A 17264-nucleotide genomic window follows, 5' to 3' on the forward strand; every position below is an offset into this window, starting at 1 on the left:
CCCTAGAGTAGGTAGAGCCCTATACCCCCATGGCCCTAGACATTTATAAGTTATTATATACAATCAATTTAGAAGATTTTAAAGCCGAATTTAAGTAATGCGTGTGTGAAGGAAGGGGAGATGAGGAAGAGGAGATAAGGAAGAAGGGATGAGGAAGAAGAGATGATCAAAAGGAGATGAGGAAGAAGAGATGAGGAAGAGGAGACGTGCGAAGGAAGAGATGTGGAAGGGGAGATAAGGAAGAGGGGATGAGGAAGAAGAGATGAGGACTGAGCTACAAACTTCTGGAGAATAACTCACATCTGAGGCGAGTTACCTGCCGCCCTCATATGAATGTTTTAATGATTAGCACAATATAAAATAGTCAGGAAATACGTGCCTCACTTTAATAACATTTTTGTGGTTTTACTTAAACAGTTCAGTGTTCAGTGAATTACGTTAATGTTCTAGCAGTTACACAACTACTGGGCTCTGAAACTCTTCACATTAACCTTCAGATAACATTGACTACTTTCGGAAACTTTTGATCCCAAAATGTAATTTAAACTATACGGAGTTGTTTATCAAGTGTGAGAGTAGTGGGTGGGTGGTGTTGGGTGGTGGGGCTCACTTGGCGCACACGGTGAAGGTGAAGGCTTCGTCAGTGCCCAGGATGTAGGCGGGAGGCTTGAGCACCACCTCGTAGCGAGGCAGCACGAACTTCTCCACCTTGAAGGTCACACTCTGCTGTTGGCCCCGGGGCGTCTTCACGAACAGCGTGTACAATCCCTGACAAAAATGGTCGGATTAGCTACATCAAATATTTTGACACATTAAACATATTTTTTTATCATTATTCAAGAATCAGTAATAAATAATTCCTATTGATGAGGAGCAAGTTATTAAGTATCATCAGTCAACAGCAAGATATTTTTGTTGTTTGTTAGTGAACAAAATGTGACATAATGACTTAAAACCACGATAAGTTGGTGCTTAATGTACCCGAGGTCCAAAGTCTCTAGTGGTCTTGATGGGGCCAGGAAGTAGGCGGCTTGTCAAAGGTTCCTGAATTATTCCTATGATTCTTTTCAACTGAATTAATGTCTCCGCATTTACGGCTTCGACAAGTAGGTGATATCATGGACTTTTTATCTAAGGGGAAAATAATCTCTTGTTTTGTGTCCTCCAGAGAACACTGTTAGGTCTCATGATGATGCACTTTGTGAGTTATATTACACATTTTAATAATGTGGTCTGGATTATTATACTACAAATTGTTTAGTATTCTAAAAGTTCCACTGAGATCCGGCCAGTCATGTCCGGTGTGTAGTGTTGTTAGTCCTACTCTGGCCCTCAACCGTTCCTGGAACGACTTGTTCAGTTGAACAACCACTTTCTTGTCCTTCAAATTAACGTTTCGTTTGACTATTCACAAGGTCTTGTTGACATTTTTACCGCAGCGTCTACTTGTTGAGCAACTGTCAGTGACTGGTGGATCATAAGGCCTAGGTGCTTCTCTTCATCAATCTCCACCATGTTCGTCTTGTTGATATGGTAGTTATAGTGTATATTGATATGCTCTACAAGCACCGTTTTGGATTTGTAATATTAATAAATCGCCTTGCAAGGAATTAACCTTTTTTTGCTTCCCATTTTACCATAGATTCTAATGTCATCTGTAAATTTCATTATTTGGTTTCTTCTGTAAACTTGATTATTTGGTTTCTAATGTTCTCTTCTATATCGTGTTATATATTACAAGAAGAGTTGGTCCCAGGATGGAACCTTGCGGTGCTACACTTGGCATTCTAAACTATATTTATATCCACCTGAGACAACCTCTTGCCTTCCTTGTATATTTTTTTTAGCCAATCAAATGTTTTACCATTTATCCTACGTGGAGAGAGTCTTTCATGTGGTTCATTATCTAAAGCTTTAGAGAAGTCCACGTACACTATATCTGCTGTTCTGCACTTGGGCCTCAGCTAACATCTTAGTTTACTCGTGTTTCTTCAGGAAAGACGCAAGTTACCCTTCAAGAGCCGCAGTTACTTGGTTCATCCTCCAAGTGAATGGTATGTTTATGTCCCCAGAAGTGTGGATGACAATATTATTCCTGCAGGTCTCTGTCCAGGGTAAACCCAGTCACCACAACCACAGGTTGTTCAGCCAGCAGCAGAAGGAAGCCCTCTCCCGCCCCAGGACGATAGACCAGAGCCCCCAGGACGGTGTACCAGAGCCCCCAGGGCGGTGTACCAGAGCCCCCAGGGCGGTGTACCAGAGCCCCCAGGACGGTGTACCAGAGCCCCCAGGACGGTGTACCAGAGCCCCCAGGACGGTGTACCAGAGCCCCCAGGACGGTGTACCAGAGCCCCCAGGACGGTGTACCAGAGCCCCCAGGACGGTGTACCAGAGCCCCCAGGGCGGTGTACCAGAGCCCCAGGACGGTGTACCAGAGCCCCCAGGACGGTGTACCAGAGCCCCCAGGACGGTGTACCAGAGCCCCCAGGATGGTGCACCAGAGCCCCCAGGACGGTGTACCAGAGCCTCCAGGACGGTGCACCAGAGCCCCCAGGACGGTGCGCCAGAGCCCCCAGGACAGTGCGCCAGAGCCCCTCACCAGAGCTCCCAGGACGGTGCACCAGAGCCCCCAGGACGGTGCACCAGAGCCCCTCACCAGAGCTCCCAGGACGGTGCGCCAGAGCCCCTCACCAGAGCTCCCAGGACGGTGCACCAGAGCCTCCAGGACGGTGCACCAGAGCCCCCAGGACGGTGTACCAGAGCCCCCAGGACGGTGTACCAGAGCCCCCAAGACGGTGCACCAGAGCCCCCAGGACGGTGTACCAGAGCCCCCAGGACGGTGCACCAGAGCCCCCAGGACGGTGTACCAGAGCCCCCAGGACGGTGACCAGAGCCCCCAGGACGGTGCACCAGAGCCCCTCACCAGAGCCCCCAGGACGATGTACCAGAGCCCCCAGGACGGTGCACCAGAGCCCCTCACCAGAGGCCCCAGGATGGTGTACCAGAGCCCCCAGGACTGTGCACCAGAGCCCCCAGGACTGTGCACCAGAGCCCCCAGGACTGTGCACCAGAGCCCCCAGGACTGTGCACCAGAGCCCCCAGGACTATGCACCAGAGCCTCCAGGACTGTGCACCAGAGCCCCCAGGACTGTGCACCAGAGCCCCCAGGACTGTGCACCAGAGCCCCCAGGACTGTGCACCAGAGCCCCCAGGACTGTGCACCAGAGCCCCCAGGACTGTGCACCAGAGCCCCCAGGACTGTGCACCAGAGCCCCCAGGACTGTGCACCAGAGCCCCCAGGACTGTGCACCAGAGCCCCCAGGACTATGCACCAGAGCCTCCAGGACTGTGCACCAGAGCCCCCAGGACTGTGCACCAGAGCCCCCAGGACTGTGCACCAGAGCCCCCAGGACTGTGCACCAGAGCCCCCAGGACTGTGCACCAGAGCCCCCAGGACTGTGCACCAGAGCCTCCAGGACTGTGCACCAGAGCCCCCAGGACTGTGCACCAGAGCCCCCAGGACTGTGCACCAGAGCCCCCAGGACTGTGCACCAGAGCTCCCAGGACTGTGCACCAGAGCCCCCAGGACTGTGCACCAGAGCCTCCAGGACTGTGCACCAGAGCCCCCAGGACTGTGCACCAGAGCCCCCAGGACTGTGCACCAGAGCCCCCATGACTGTGCACCAGAGCCCCCAGGACGGTGCACCAGAGCCCCCAGGACTGTGCACCAGAGCCCCCAGGACTGTGCACCAGAGCCCCTCACCACGTCAAGTGAGCACCAATGAGCCCAGTCCTACTTAACCAGACCACAATAACGTTCCACTTTGAGAAGCGAAGTTTATTACAATAATATTTTTCTCATTTTATAAACATACTCACCAAAACTATATTACTTCATTGTGTGTTGTATTTTCGTCTCGTGTTCCTATCGTCTATTACCACAAGTGTGTCTCACCTTCTCGGGCTCGTCAGCGAGGTCGAAGTCGAGGTGGACGAGGCCGGCGGTGTTGTCGACGTTCTTCCACTGGGCGACGCGGGTGCCGGCCGGCGTCTGCACCCAGACCTCCGGGTACTGCCAGGGACACCAACACATTACTTGTCAGACCTCATGCAGTGGTCAAACATTTAGCCCTTCACTCACTACTTAATAAAATTATGAGTGATACTGGTTAAAATGGATTGAGTTATCTCTCTCTCTCTCTCTCTCTCTCTCTCTCTCTCTCTCTCTCTCTCTCTCTCTCTCTCTCTCTCTCTCTCTCTCTCTCTCTCTCTCTCTCTCTCCAGACCACGGAAGAAGAATTGAAACAGGAATTTCCTTAAGTACTTTCGTATTAATACATCTTCAGAAGGAGTGATTTACAGGTCAAGAAGTGGACATATATAGGCAGGAGAGAGTGGTGGAGTGAGGTGAGGTACAATGACAAATGAATGAGAATTAGGTGGACACAAATATGAGCCGCATAAGAACTGCAGAAGGCCTATTGGCCCATACGAGGCATCTCCTATTCATACCCACCAATAGGCCCACACATGGATAATAATAGCATAAGATAGTAAATATTTACAATGAATTAGTGAGACAAATGAGTATCAATGATTCTACTCAAATCGCCCTCTAATTGATCTATCAAAAATGGATCTAAGTTATATAAACCACTGCTAATGTTCAAATTACTTTCTTTTGTAAACTGTGTCAGAGCAGATTCAATTATGTTCCTGGTATAAGTGCTTTTACAATTCATTATTGAAGAAGCCATCTCCCAATCAATTTGGTGAGCATCTGCTGACAGATGAACAAACAAAGCATTAGACAATAGGCAGTGCCTTACAGAGTATTTATATTGCGAAATTCTACATTTGAAATTTTTAGATGTTTGCCCAACATAGAATTTATTAGTCTTTACAATGTATTATATATATGACACAATTATCACTACGAGGACTGTTTCTAACTTATAGCTTACCAACAGTATTTTCGTAGCTAAACAATACATGTATATCAAAACGTTTCAAGGCCTTGACAATATTCTCAAACACAGAGAAATATGGTAAACATAACACATTCTTTGGGCGAATATTTTTTCTGCATATATTATTATAATATGTACGACGTGCTTTGCTACGGCAAACTTCCAAAAAACTCAGTTGGTAACAAAGCTTGAGACCAATCGAATCAATATTCTTAAACTCTTCATCTAAGAATTCTGGACTCACAACTCGAAGAGCTCTTAGATACATTGAAGAAAAAATAGATTTTTTTCACATTGTATCTATGCCTTGAAAAATAATGAACATAAGATAAATTATTCGTAGGTTTTCTGTAGATACTAAACTTTAGTGAAAAATTTTCCCTGTGAATAAGTACATCTAGGAATGGCAAACATTTATCAATTTCAGTCTCCACAGTAAATTTTATAGCGGTGACTTGATCATTAAGTTTGGCTACAAATTCGTCTGTGTTTACATCTGTAGGCCATATACACAAAATATCGTCAACATATCTAAACCATGTAATGATTCCAGGGGTAATTTTTGAGACAAATTTCTTTTCGAAGAATTCCATGTACAATTTTGAAAGCAATAGCGATAAATGATTCCCCATTGCCATTCCAAAAGTCTGTAAATAATTCTCATTATTAAAGGTAAATGTACATTCTTTAATGCACAACTTAACAAGATTGACAATAATATCAGCAGAAAGAGGTAAAATATGATTCATTAGTTCACGAGCAAGATAATCAAGAATATCATCAACCGGTACCTTTGTAAACAAAGAACAAACGTCAAAACTGATTAACTTTACATCAGGAGTGACAGGAATACTATTAAATTTGTTAACTAATTCAAGAGAATTAGTCAAATGAGAAGAGGAAATAGTTCCTAACAATGGGGACATGATTTTGGTGAGCCATTTAGAAAGCTTGTAAGAAATGGATCCCACGGAACTGGTCAGTAGAGACGTTGAGGTAATTCACCGGGTCAGTAGAGACGTTGAGGTAACTCACCGGGTCAGCAGAGACGCTGAGGTAACTCACCGGGTTAGTAGAGACGCTGAGGTAACTCACCGGGTCAGTAGAGACGCTGAGGTAACTCACCGGGTCAGCAGAGACGCTGAGATAACTCACCGGGTCAGTAGAGACGCTGAGGTAACTCACCGGGTCAGTAGAGACGCTGAGGTAACTCACCGGATCAGTAGAGACGCTGAGGTAACTCACCGGGTCAGTAGAGATGCTGAGGTAACTCACCGGGTCAGTAGAGACGCTGAGGTAACTCACCGGGTCAGTAGAGACGCTGAGGTAACTCACCGGGTCAGTAGAGACGCTGAGGTAAGGTCCGGTGAGAGTGAGGATCCTGAACTTGACATTCTGGCTGGGCTCGTACAGGTACTTGTCCGTCTGGACGAAGGTGATGTCGCTGGTGCTCTTGAGGGTGAGAGAAACGGTGCGGGTGAGCTTGGCGCCGCCCACCACGCCCGCCACGTGTAGTGAGTGGGTGTACACCGAGGAACTCGGCACCGACACGTCGTAGCACGAACCTGTCCTTCCTGGAACACGGAACAGTAACTCTAGTTGTTATATATATACATATATATATATATATATATATATATATATATATATATATATATATATATATATATATATATTGGCGCCGCCCACCACGCCCGCCACGTGTAGTGAGTGGGTGTACACCGAGGAACTCGGCACCGACACGTCGTAGCACGAACCAGTCCTTCCTGGAACACGGAACAGTAACTCTAGTTGTTATATATATATATATATATATATATATATATATATATATATATATATATATATATGCATATATATATATATGCTATACCTGTTTTTGGTTAATTACACCTGACCAACCCTTGGGATGGGTTGGTCAGGTGTCGGCCTATATATCTTCCCCCCTTCTCCCTTCTCCTTAGTCAGTCTGGTGTTGACAAAGGCTTTAACAAAGCCGAAACGTTCACCTCATTTCATATTTCTCTGTGGATTTTCCGCATATATATATATATATATTCTTATATATATATTATATATTTGTATTCTTGATATGGGAATAATGCGTATATAACATTTAATCAACAACAGGGTGTCGATTTGTGGAACCAAGAGTGGCCACTAGACGCCTCGTCACGAGGACATGTTTGTCAACTGAAAAATGTGACTTTGGTGATTGTTTCCACTTTCCTCGTGGTGTACTAACCTGCTGGAATGTCTAGAGTGGTCTGGGGAATGATGTTAATGTTCCGCTTCTCAGGCAGCTGCTGGTAGTCGTAGGCGGTGACTGCTACCGTCAGTTTCCCAGCTGGAGCTGACGGGTCGTCCACGACCACACACAGCTGGGCGGTTGTTCCTGCCACCCACTGCTTGGGCGTGGTGACCACGTAGCCTCTGTGGGGGGCACGGCGAACTGTTAGTCCTTGCCTATCTCCACCATAATGAACACCAACTCGAACAGAAGCAAGTTTGTGTAGGTTGTGTATCAATTCATATAAATTAATACAAGCATGCCTAATGCCAAGCAATAATTATTTATTGACATTAATTAATGCCAATCATTAATTATCATATATAAAAAATAATTCTAGCCAGATGTAGAGACAAGTGTAATCTTGGTACTAGGAAAGGGACTCCAGTATTGACTTATAATCCGGGAGAATATCTGTGAAGAATAACAATGGTCACTTCTTAATATCCTGCCAATTTAAAGTAAACTGTGTTCGCCCTATAGTTTACTCTCAACCTCCGTCGTTCACACCAACTACTAAACATCTGCCTCAACGGTCAGTGTGTCCTCATGACGCACATATTGTCTCATCAACACCTGTTTAATCCCACCTTTCTCAAAATAATATTGAAAACTATAAATATTTGAAGTTAATTTAAAACTCTCTTTAATCAACCAACATTATACAGGACTCTTGACCTGTCGTTATGTGGTATTTATGTTCTTTTATTCTCCCATGGAGATGTTTGTCAGTTTGTCCCACAAACAATTTATTGCAAGTTTTATAAAGGATTTTCTAAGCATCAATTATACGTATTAAATGTTTTATTTATCAAATTAAATTTCGTAAATGCTATATTCATAAACATTTATTTAGACATTTCATTAACATTTTCATGAAATGCTAGAATTAATATTTATTACTTTGTAATCTCTATCAAACTTAAGGCATTTTCTGAAACTTTTCAATTTTTACTATTTAATAAAATACTTTGCTATTTAAATAAAATATTTAGAGTATTTTAAGGTGAATTCGTTTGTGAGAAGATGTAATTGGTTGTCCAATATTACGCTGATGGGATTGGTTCAGACGTGACTCATATTTTCTCAGGAGAGAAAAATCTTAGACAGTAACAATGTTGTGTTGATATAAGCTCGGATTGGACTTAAACAAAACAATCTTGTATCATTGCTGGTGACAACAACAATGTGATTACTGAAATTCAGTCAAGTTCCCTTGTCCCTGATGTCCCCTGCATACAGCTATGGTACCTGCAGTACTGCTTGACACCTTGTCGTCCCCTGCATACTGCTATGGTACCTACAGTACTGCTTGACACCTTGTCGTCCCCTGCATACTGCTATGATACCTGCAGTATTGCTTGACACCTTGTCCCTGGTACCATGGCAGGTATTACTATGGTAACTGCTGTCCTCCACAGCACCGCTACCTTTCTGAGAATCTTGTCTGCTCTTTACTAATATGTAGGATTGCCAGAGAGACAACGTTTAAATTCCTCTGTATAAATTTAAGTAGAGAATCTTTAATCTTATAGTTTTTGATATCTCTGAGATGTTCCGATAGATATGATAGCGCTTGGCACAGCCATGATGTCAGGGGGAAGTCATGATACATTCGAAACACGTAAATAAGAGGACCAATGGAAGGAGACCCGGAACGTGCCGGGTCACCTAGTCTGCTTCCTGATTGGTCAACACTCAGGACTCACTGCTCAGACAGTTACAGTCTTTGAGCGAACTGAGGTCCGTGAGATGACTCAAATCTGAGGGTTAGAGAAGCGGCAGTCTTCGCGAGAGAGGAGTACCCGACAACCCTGAAGCACAGGTCTGGCTCACACCTACAGCCATTCTGTGTCCACACAGGTAGTCAAGGTCAGCTGACTCTTGACGGGTGAATGGTGACCGCTGACTGCAAAAACAGTGCCCAAACTGAGGGGAGTTGCTCCTGAGCTACCGTGCAGTGAGGACGTGTCGCCTGCTCGCTCCGGTAGTTTGAGGTGGTTGCCGTTTTCGCCGGCAGGGGGTGTGGGTGTCTCTACCCTCCCTACTGTTCCTGGTGGTGTGGACGTGGCGCTTTTACGATGGGCGGCCATCTTCCCCCTGTCGTGAGGGTAAACTCCATCGGATTGGAGTTTATTGGCCGTGCTGAATACCCGCTGGTGGACGTGGTATTGAGTGCCATGCTTCGTGTCCCGGTTGGGGACGTATATGGCATTGAGCTGGTAACTGCTCACCGTGTTGTTGTCAAGTTTGTGGGTGAGGCGGTGTACCGTGCTTTCTTACGGAGGTACGAGGGACGTACTTTGCAGCTACAGGACGGCACCGGGTCTGTGACCATTTCAGACCATAGTGGTGCTGTGACGTATGTCAGTGTTCATGGCGCCCCCATGGAGTTTCATGAGACTCTCCTCCAGCGATTCTTCCAGAGGTACGGCTCCGTCGTCAGTGTGCGGATGAACTCACTGTCGTCTGGCACGTATTCGGGTGTGAAGACCAACATTCGGACCCCCGGGATGCGACTGAGGTCGGACATACCGTGCTCTGTCCGGCTGTTGGGGTACTACGTGCATGTGTTTTATGCCCGGCAACCCCGTACTTGCTTCCGGTGTGGCTTGTTGGGGCATCAGGCTGCCGGGTGTACTGCTGATCCGGTCGCTCCTGTGAACTTGTTCCGTGAGGGGGATTTCCCGCTGCTCCCTCTGGAGGAGGACTCCGGGGGTGAGGAGGTGAGCGTCCCGTTCGCTGCTGCGGCTCCCCCAGTGTCATCCAACGTTGCCCCGGTTGTTGCAGACCCTCCTCCGGGTGTTGCGGTGCCGTCGGATGTTCCTCCTGACCATGTCTCTGGCCCTGCTGTTCCTGTGGACCTTCTTGGTGATCCCTGTGGAGCGTCGCCGTCGGCTTCCTCGTCTTCAACTGTGGACCCTGGCCCTGCGTCCTCCCCTCGGGTTCCTCCTGTGCTGGGTGCTGGGGTGGCTGCGGTGCCTCCTGCTGTGTGTGGTCCGGTTCCCCCTGTAGTAGAGGCTGCTGCCGTTCTGCGACGGGCGTCGGTTCGCCCGGTTCGTGAGGCCCGTGGTTCTGGGTCCGCCTCCGGCTGTGAGGATGTGCGGCCAGTGCCCAAGCGGTCCAGGCGTTCTTCTACTGCTTGGGCTGATGCGGAGGACTACGACCCAGGTGAAGCTTCGGGAGATGATGTGGCACCTCCGGGTGCTTCGCGCTCTACGACGCTGGTGGTGGCTGACGTCCATGTGTCTGCTGTTGACGATGTTTGTACCTATGATTTACCTCCTGTTCTTTCTCCTGCAGAAGGTTCTCCGCAGTGGGGGGTGGTCGCTCCTACTGACGAGGATGGTGAGAGTTCTGGTGCGCGCCGAGGCATCAAGCTGGTACTGAAGAAGGATGCCAAGCGTGGGGGGTCCCGGCAGGAACAACGTCCGGTGGTTGACGCGGAGCGCTGTGGGGCGGCCGAGGAGGCTCCCAGTGCGCTGCCCATTGCCCGGCCTCGTGGGAAGGAGCCTCTCCCTCTCGTCTTGGCCTCCAGAGTGGCGCATGATGCGCAGCATCCTTTACGGTTTGACATTATTGACCGAGTGCATCCTGTTCCATGGTGCCCTTCTTCCATCTGGGTACAGCGGGCTCGGTGTTTTGTTGTGGGTGTGCCAGAGTTGATGCCTGATCCTCGTACTGTTAATACTGTGCCTGTTCCGGATGACGTCATGTTACTGTGGGAGGCGTATTGTGTTCAGTTCCCGGCGGCAGAGTGGCCGGATAAGTATGAACAATTTGAGTAGTCTGTGTGCTTGCTGTGACCTGTGGTTTGTTTGCAATGTATTGTACGTATTGTGCGCCCTTCAGGCCGGTGTTGTGTTTTTCATGACTGTTGTTTTGTTGTATTTATTGTATTTCCGTTACCCTTCTGTCCAGTATTGTTGTTTCTTTTTCCTGTGTTTCATTGTGTTTATGTTCATTGTTGTGATTTTGTTGTCGGCCCTTCAGGCCGGTATTTAGTGTATTTGTGTTACTTTATGTTAATTTGCTTTGTGCTTTTGTATTTTTTTGTTGTCTGTTTGTTATTGGTTTCATATTTTATTATATTTATTGTATTGTATTTATTCGCATGTTCGCATGTAAAAATGAAAATAAAAAAAAAAATAAAAAATATGTAGGATTGCCAGAGAGACAACGTTTAAATTCCTCTGTATAAATTTAAGTAGAGAATCTTTAATCTTATAGTTTTTTATATCTCTGAGATGTTCCGATAGATATGATAGCGCTTGGCACAGCCATGATGTCAGGGGAAAGTCATGATACATTCGAAACACGTAAATAAGAGGACCAATGGAAGGAGACCCGGAACGTGCCGGGTCACCTAGTCTGCTTCCTGATTGGTCAACACTCAGGACTCACTGCTCAGACAGTTACAGTCTTTGAGCGAACTGAGGTCCGTGAGATGACTCAAATCTGAGGGTTAGAGAAGCGGCAGTCTTCGCGAGAGAGGAGTACCCGACAACCCTGAAGCACAGGTCTGGCTCACACCTGCAACCACTGTGTCCACACAGGTAGTCAAGGTCAGCTGACTCTTGACGGGTGAATGGTGACCGCTGACTGCAAAAACAGTGCCCAAACTGGTAGTCAAATACAGCTGAATGATATTCATTTCACTCATTCTACTCGGATTTTCAAACCGAGTAAAGCTTGATTTACTTCAAATATACTCGGTCAGCCAATAACAACCAGCGAACACAGTAACTATTCTACCATCGTCGAGACCAAGACAACATCCGGCATACTGCCCCGACACGAACGGTGTGTGTGGGGGAGGGAGAGAGGAACGGTGTGTGGGGGAGACAGGAACGGTGTGTGGGAGGAGACAGGAACGGTGTGTGGAGAGAGACAGGAACGGTGTGTGGAGGGAGACAGGAACGGTGTGTGTGGGGGGGAGACAGGAACGGTGTGTGGGGGGGAGACAGGAACGGTGTGGGGGAGACAGAAACGGTGTGTGGGGGAAGAGACAGGAACGGTGTGTGTGAGGGAGACAGGAACGGTGTGTGGAGAGACAGGAACGGTGTGTGGGGAGAGACAGGAAGGGTGTGTGGGGAGGAGACACTATCGGTGTGTGGGGAGGAGACACTATCGGTGTGTGGGGAGGAGACACTATCGGTGTGTGGGCAGACAGGAACGGGGTGTGGGGGAGACAGGAACGGTGGGTGTGGGGGAGAGTCACGAACGGTGTGTTGAGGGAGAGACAGGAACGGTGTGTGGGGAGGAGACAAGAACGGTGTGTGGGGAGGAGACACTATCGGTGTGTGGGGAGGAGACACTATCGGTGTGTGGGCAGACAGGAACGGGGTGTGGGGGAGACAGGAACGGTGTGTGTGGGAGACAGGAACGGTATATGGTGGAGACAGGAACGATGTGTGGATGAGAGGCAGGAACGGTGTGTATGGGGGACAGGAACAGTGTGTGGGGGAGACAGGAATAATGTGTGGGGGGAGAGACAGGAACGGTGTGTAGGGGAGACAAAAATGGTGTGTAGGGGACACGAACGGTGTGTGGGGGAGAGACAGGAAAGGTGTGTGGTGGGGGAAGATAGGAACGGTGTGGTGGGGGGAGACAGGAACGGTGTGTGGGAGAGAAAGGAACGGTGTGTGTGTGGGGGGGGGGGAGACAGGAACGGTGTGTGTGTGTGGGGGAGACAGGAACGGTGAGTGGATGAGAGACAGGAACGGTGTGTGGGGGAGACAGGAACGGTGTGTGGGGAGACAGGAACAGTGTGGGGGAGAGAGAGGAACGATGCTGGGGAGAGAGAGAGAGGAACGGTGTTGGGGGAGACAGGAACGCCGTGGGGTGGGGAAAGACAGGAACAGTGTGTGTGAGAGAGACAGGAACCGTGTGTGGAGGAGACAGGAACGGTGTATGTGGGGGAGACAGGAACCGTGTGTGGAGGAGACAGGAACGGTGTGTGGGGGGAGACAGGAACGGTGTGTGGGGGAGAGAGGAACGGTTTGTGTGGGAGAGACAGGAACGGTGTGTGGTGGGGAAAGACAGGAACGGTGTGTGTGGAAGAGACAAGAACGGTGTGTGGGGGAGACAGGAACGGTGTATGTGGGGGAGACAGGAACGGTGTGTGGGGGAGACAGGAACGGTATGTGTGGGGGGGGGGAGACAGGAACGGTGTGTGAGGAGGGAGACAGGAACGGTGTGTGGGGGAGACAGGAACTGTTTGGGTGGGAGAGACAGGAACGGTGTGTGTGTGGGAGACAGGAACGGTGTGTGGTGGGGAAAGACAGGAACGGTGTGTGTGTGGGAGACAGGAACGGTGTTTGGTGGGGAACGACAGGAACGGTGTGTGTGTGGGAGACAGGAACGGTGTGTGGTGGGGAAAGACAGTAACGGTGCGTGTGGGAGAGACAGGAACGGTGTGTGGGGGAGACAGGAACGGTGTATGTGGGGGAGACAGGAACGGTGTGATGGGGGAAGAGACAGGAACGGTGTATGGGCGGAGACAAGAACGGTGTCTGGGGGAGACAGGAACGGTGTGTGGGGGGAGACAGAAACGGTGTGTGGGAGAGACAGGAATGGTGTGATGGGGAAGAGACAGGAACGGTGTATGGGCGGAGACAAGAACGGTGTCTGGGGGAGACAGGAACGGTGTGTGGGGGGAGACAGAAACGGTGTGTGGGAGAGACAGGAATGGTGTGTGGGGGAGACAGGAACGGTGTGTGGGGGAGACAGGAAATGTGTGTGGAGGAGACAGGAACAGTGTGTGTAGGGGAGACAGGAACGGTGTGTGTGGGAGACAGGAACGGTGTCTGGGGGAGACAGGAACGGTGTGTGGGTGTAACAGTGCAAGTATTTTGCACTCTTTCATGTATAATTGTGAGTTGTAATTGTGGGTGGGAGTGTGTATGTATGCGTATGTGCGTGTTGGGGTGGTGCGAAATGGTATGAGGTGAGGTGTTGACTAGCTTCAATCCGCTGACATGGGAGTACTTAACAAAGAGCCCGTTGTAGTGGCTTGGGAGAGTACGCACCCCTGGCTTGGACAGCGAGGTGTGTTGAGCAGTTAGAGTGGAACCTTTGCAAGGGAGAGTACATCCAACCAGCTCCTCCATCCGGGTGGGTGATTAGCCATCATCCATCCCTGGGTGAACTTGTTAGTGAGGTAAGAGTGCCAGTAATGCATTGTCTTAATTGGGTGTAGTAGTGTTGACAAGCTGGTGGAGTCTGAACCATTTAGCCATGTATGGTGTGGGCGTGTATGGAGTGGGTGATCCCCCCCCCCTTTTAATTTGGTTAATATTGTATTAAATAATAGAATGTCAAAGTGTTTAATATCAATTGATGGAAATTGAAATTTTTTTTTAATAAATTTCTATGTGTAGAAGAACAAGCTTGGCTTTTGTTTAGTCCTCTTTTTGTGTAATAACCCATATCCATTGTAATAACCCACTGACCTCTATGATCGTCTCTCGTGATCGTAATCGTTCGCTATCCCTGTTGTAATTCTCTTTCTCTCTTCACTCAATACCCCAGCTTAACACTGTTACAGTCCAGTATGACACTGGACTGCCACATATATCAGAGGAATATTAAATGAGGAAGATACATCAAGGACAAGGGGGTATAAATTTATAAAAAAAATAATAAAAATCATTAAACACTGCCACCACCTTCCCGACCAACCATATCTGAATGTGTCTATCACCGATCCCCCAGGAAGGCAAGGAATTAGTAATCATGGGACTCCCGGGTAATATGAATTTCAGTAATAAATTTTGGGAAATTAGTTTGTTTAATTTACGTTACTTATTTAAATCCAAGGACAACTTTAGTATCTATTAATTAACTGTAGGAGAACATGGGGGTTTCCAATTCAACACATAAAAATGACAGAGTAGAGAAATATATCACAGGGGAGTTAAGTGAATACCACTGGACAAGTTATACAATTTATTTTATGAAACATGTAAATTAAGACAATTTGAACATATACCCTATTCTATTCTATTAACCTAGAGGCACAATGGATATCTACTGAGGACATGAGATTCAAGTGTACAATACCTTAAAATCGCACTGAGGCCACGATGTTGATGGCTGCCCTCAGCCCCTAGGATGCGGGCTTGCAGCCCCTTTTATTCCACACACTCCCGAGACACTCTAATCAAATTTTATTTTACCAGCTTATTGCTGGGAAGGATTACTCCTCCCACCATCTAATACAGCCCCAGGGCTCCACCCATTATTTTGGCAAAGGTCAACCATTTAACACTTAGGCCTGAGGTCTGGCTCTCTAGGGCCAATAAGGACTTGGCCCTTATCTTCCGCCAATCACCTTCCCTGATCTGCAGTGGAAGACTACATGAATTCCTGAAAATTTAGTCAGCTCTCCCCAGCTATTAGAAAGGAAACAAGGCGCCTCTGTGGAGCCCAGTGCACCTGCGAGCAATGTTTACCAACTGATAAATTATGTTCAAGCCTGTCTTCTCTAAGATAAAGGGTAGGGACAATTGACTCGCCTGGTATGGGGAAGGGACCGGTGAGAGGGGAAAGAGAGGGACTTGAGAGGGGGATGGAGAGGGGAAATCTGAGTGGGGGAAGTTGAGTTGGGGAAGCCAAAGGTATCACGAGGCAAGACCACCCCTCCTACCTTGAGGCTACCTTGAGGCTACCTTGAGGTGCTTCCGGGGTTTAGTGTCCCCGCGGCCCGGTCGTCGACCAGGCCTCCTGGTTGCTGGACTGATCAACCAGGCTGTTAGACGCGGCTGCTCGCATCCTGACGTATGAGTCACAGCCTGGTTGATCAGGTATCCTTTGGAGGTGCTTATCCAGTTCTCTCTTGAACACTGTGAGGGGTTTGCCAGTTATGCCCCTTATGTGTAGTAAACCTCAGGTCAACCCTTGGTCCTAGACAAATGGGCGACAGGGAAGGGGGTGAAGGGGGGAGACGAATGACGGCCAAGAAGAAAAGAGAAAGGGAGAAGGGAGAACCAATGATCTGAGCCCCAGATCATTTACATTTGAATCAAAGTTCCCTCCAGTAAGAAATAAGGCTAGAGACATATCTAGATGAACACGTGAGAGGTGGGGGGAGACAGGAACGGTGTGTGGGGGAGACAGGAACGGTGTGTAAGGGAGACAGGAACGGTGTGGGGGGGGGGAGACAGGAATGGTGTGTGGGGGAGACAGGAACGGTGTGTGGGGGAGACAGGAACGGTGTGGGGGGGAGACAGGAATGGTGTGTGGGGGAGACAGGAACGGTGTGTGGTGGAAGAAAGGAACGGTGTTTGGGGGAGACAGGAACGGTGTGGGGGGAGACAGAAGCGGTGTCTGTGGGAGACAGGAACGGTGTGAAGGGGTGACAGGAACGGTGTGTGTGGGAGAGACAGGAACGGTGTGTGGTGGAGGGGAGACAGGAACGGTGTGTGGGGGAGACAGGGACGGTGTGTGGGGGGTGGAGAAGGGAGCGGTGTGGGGGAGACAGGAACGGTGTGTGTGTGGGAGACAGGAATGGTGTGTGTGGGAGAGACAGGAACGGTGTGTGGTGGGGAGGAGACAGGAACGGTGTGTGGTGGAGGAAGATAGGAACGGTGTGTGTGGGAGAGACAGGAACGGTGTATGGGGGGAGAGACAGGAACGGTGTGTAGATGAGAGACAGGAACAATGTGTGTGGGGGGGGGGGAGACAGGAACGGTGTGTGGGGAGACAGGAACGGTGTGGGGTGGGAGACAGGAACGGTGTAGGGGAGAGAGAGGAACGCTGTGTGGATGGGAGACAGGAACGAACGAACCCGACTCTACCGACGGAGCGTGGAGCAGCGACATCAACTCCATCTGTGAGTCCGCTCTCGAAACCTCCACAACTTGGACGACGCCATTTAGTAGTGACAGGACTATACCAGCCAGAAATGCTAGATTCTTGTCCTAATAGCTCGAGAGGCAGCTGGGGCTGACCTCTGGTGAGGTGGCGCCTAGAAAATCAGAGCCATCTATTGAGCGATAAGG

General features: G+C 48.8%; 1 protein-coding gene across 1 annotated transcript in view; it reads right to left on the reverse strand.

The window, feature by feature from the left end:
- The window catches only part of LOC138357550 (murinoglobulin-1-like), a 130670-nt gene that overhangs the window by 48356 nt on the left and 65050 nt on the right, over nucleotides 1-17264 (reverse strand). Inside the window, exons 2-5 of the mRNA XM_069314409.1 lie at nucleotides 7216-7403; nucleotides 6306-6544; nucleotides 3956-4072; nucleotides 611-768 (exon numbers count right to left, since the gene is read on the reverse strand). Coding sequence (XP_069170510.1) covers nucleotides 611-768; nucleotides 3956-4072; nucleotides 6306-6544; nucleotides 7216-7403 — 702 coding nt within the window. The remainder of the gene's footprint in view (nucleotides 1-610; nucleotides 769-3955; nucleotides 4073-6305; nucleotides 6545-7215; nucleotides 7404-17264) is intronic.

This window comes from Procambarus clarkii, chromosome 79, assembly GCF_040958095.1.
Source record: "Procambarus clarkii isolate CNS0578487 chromosome 79, FALCON_Pclarkii_2.0, whole genome shotgun sequence".
NCBI classification, from domain to species: Eukaryota; Metazoa; Arthropoda; class Malacostraca; order Decapoda; family Cambaridae; genus Procambarus; species Procambarus clarkii.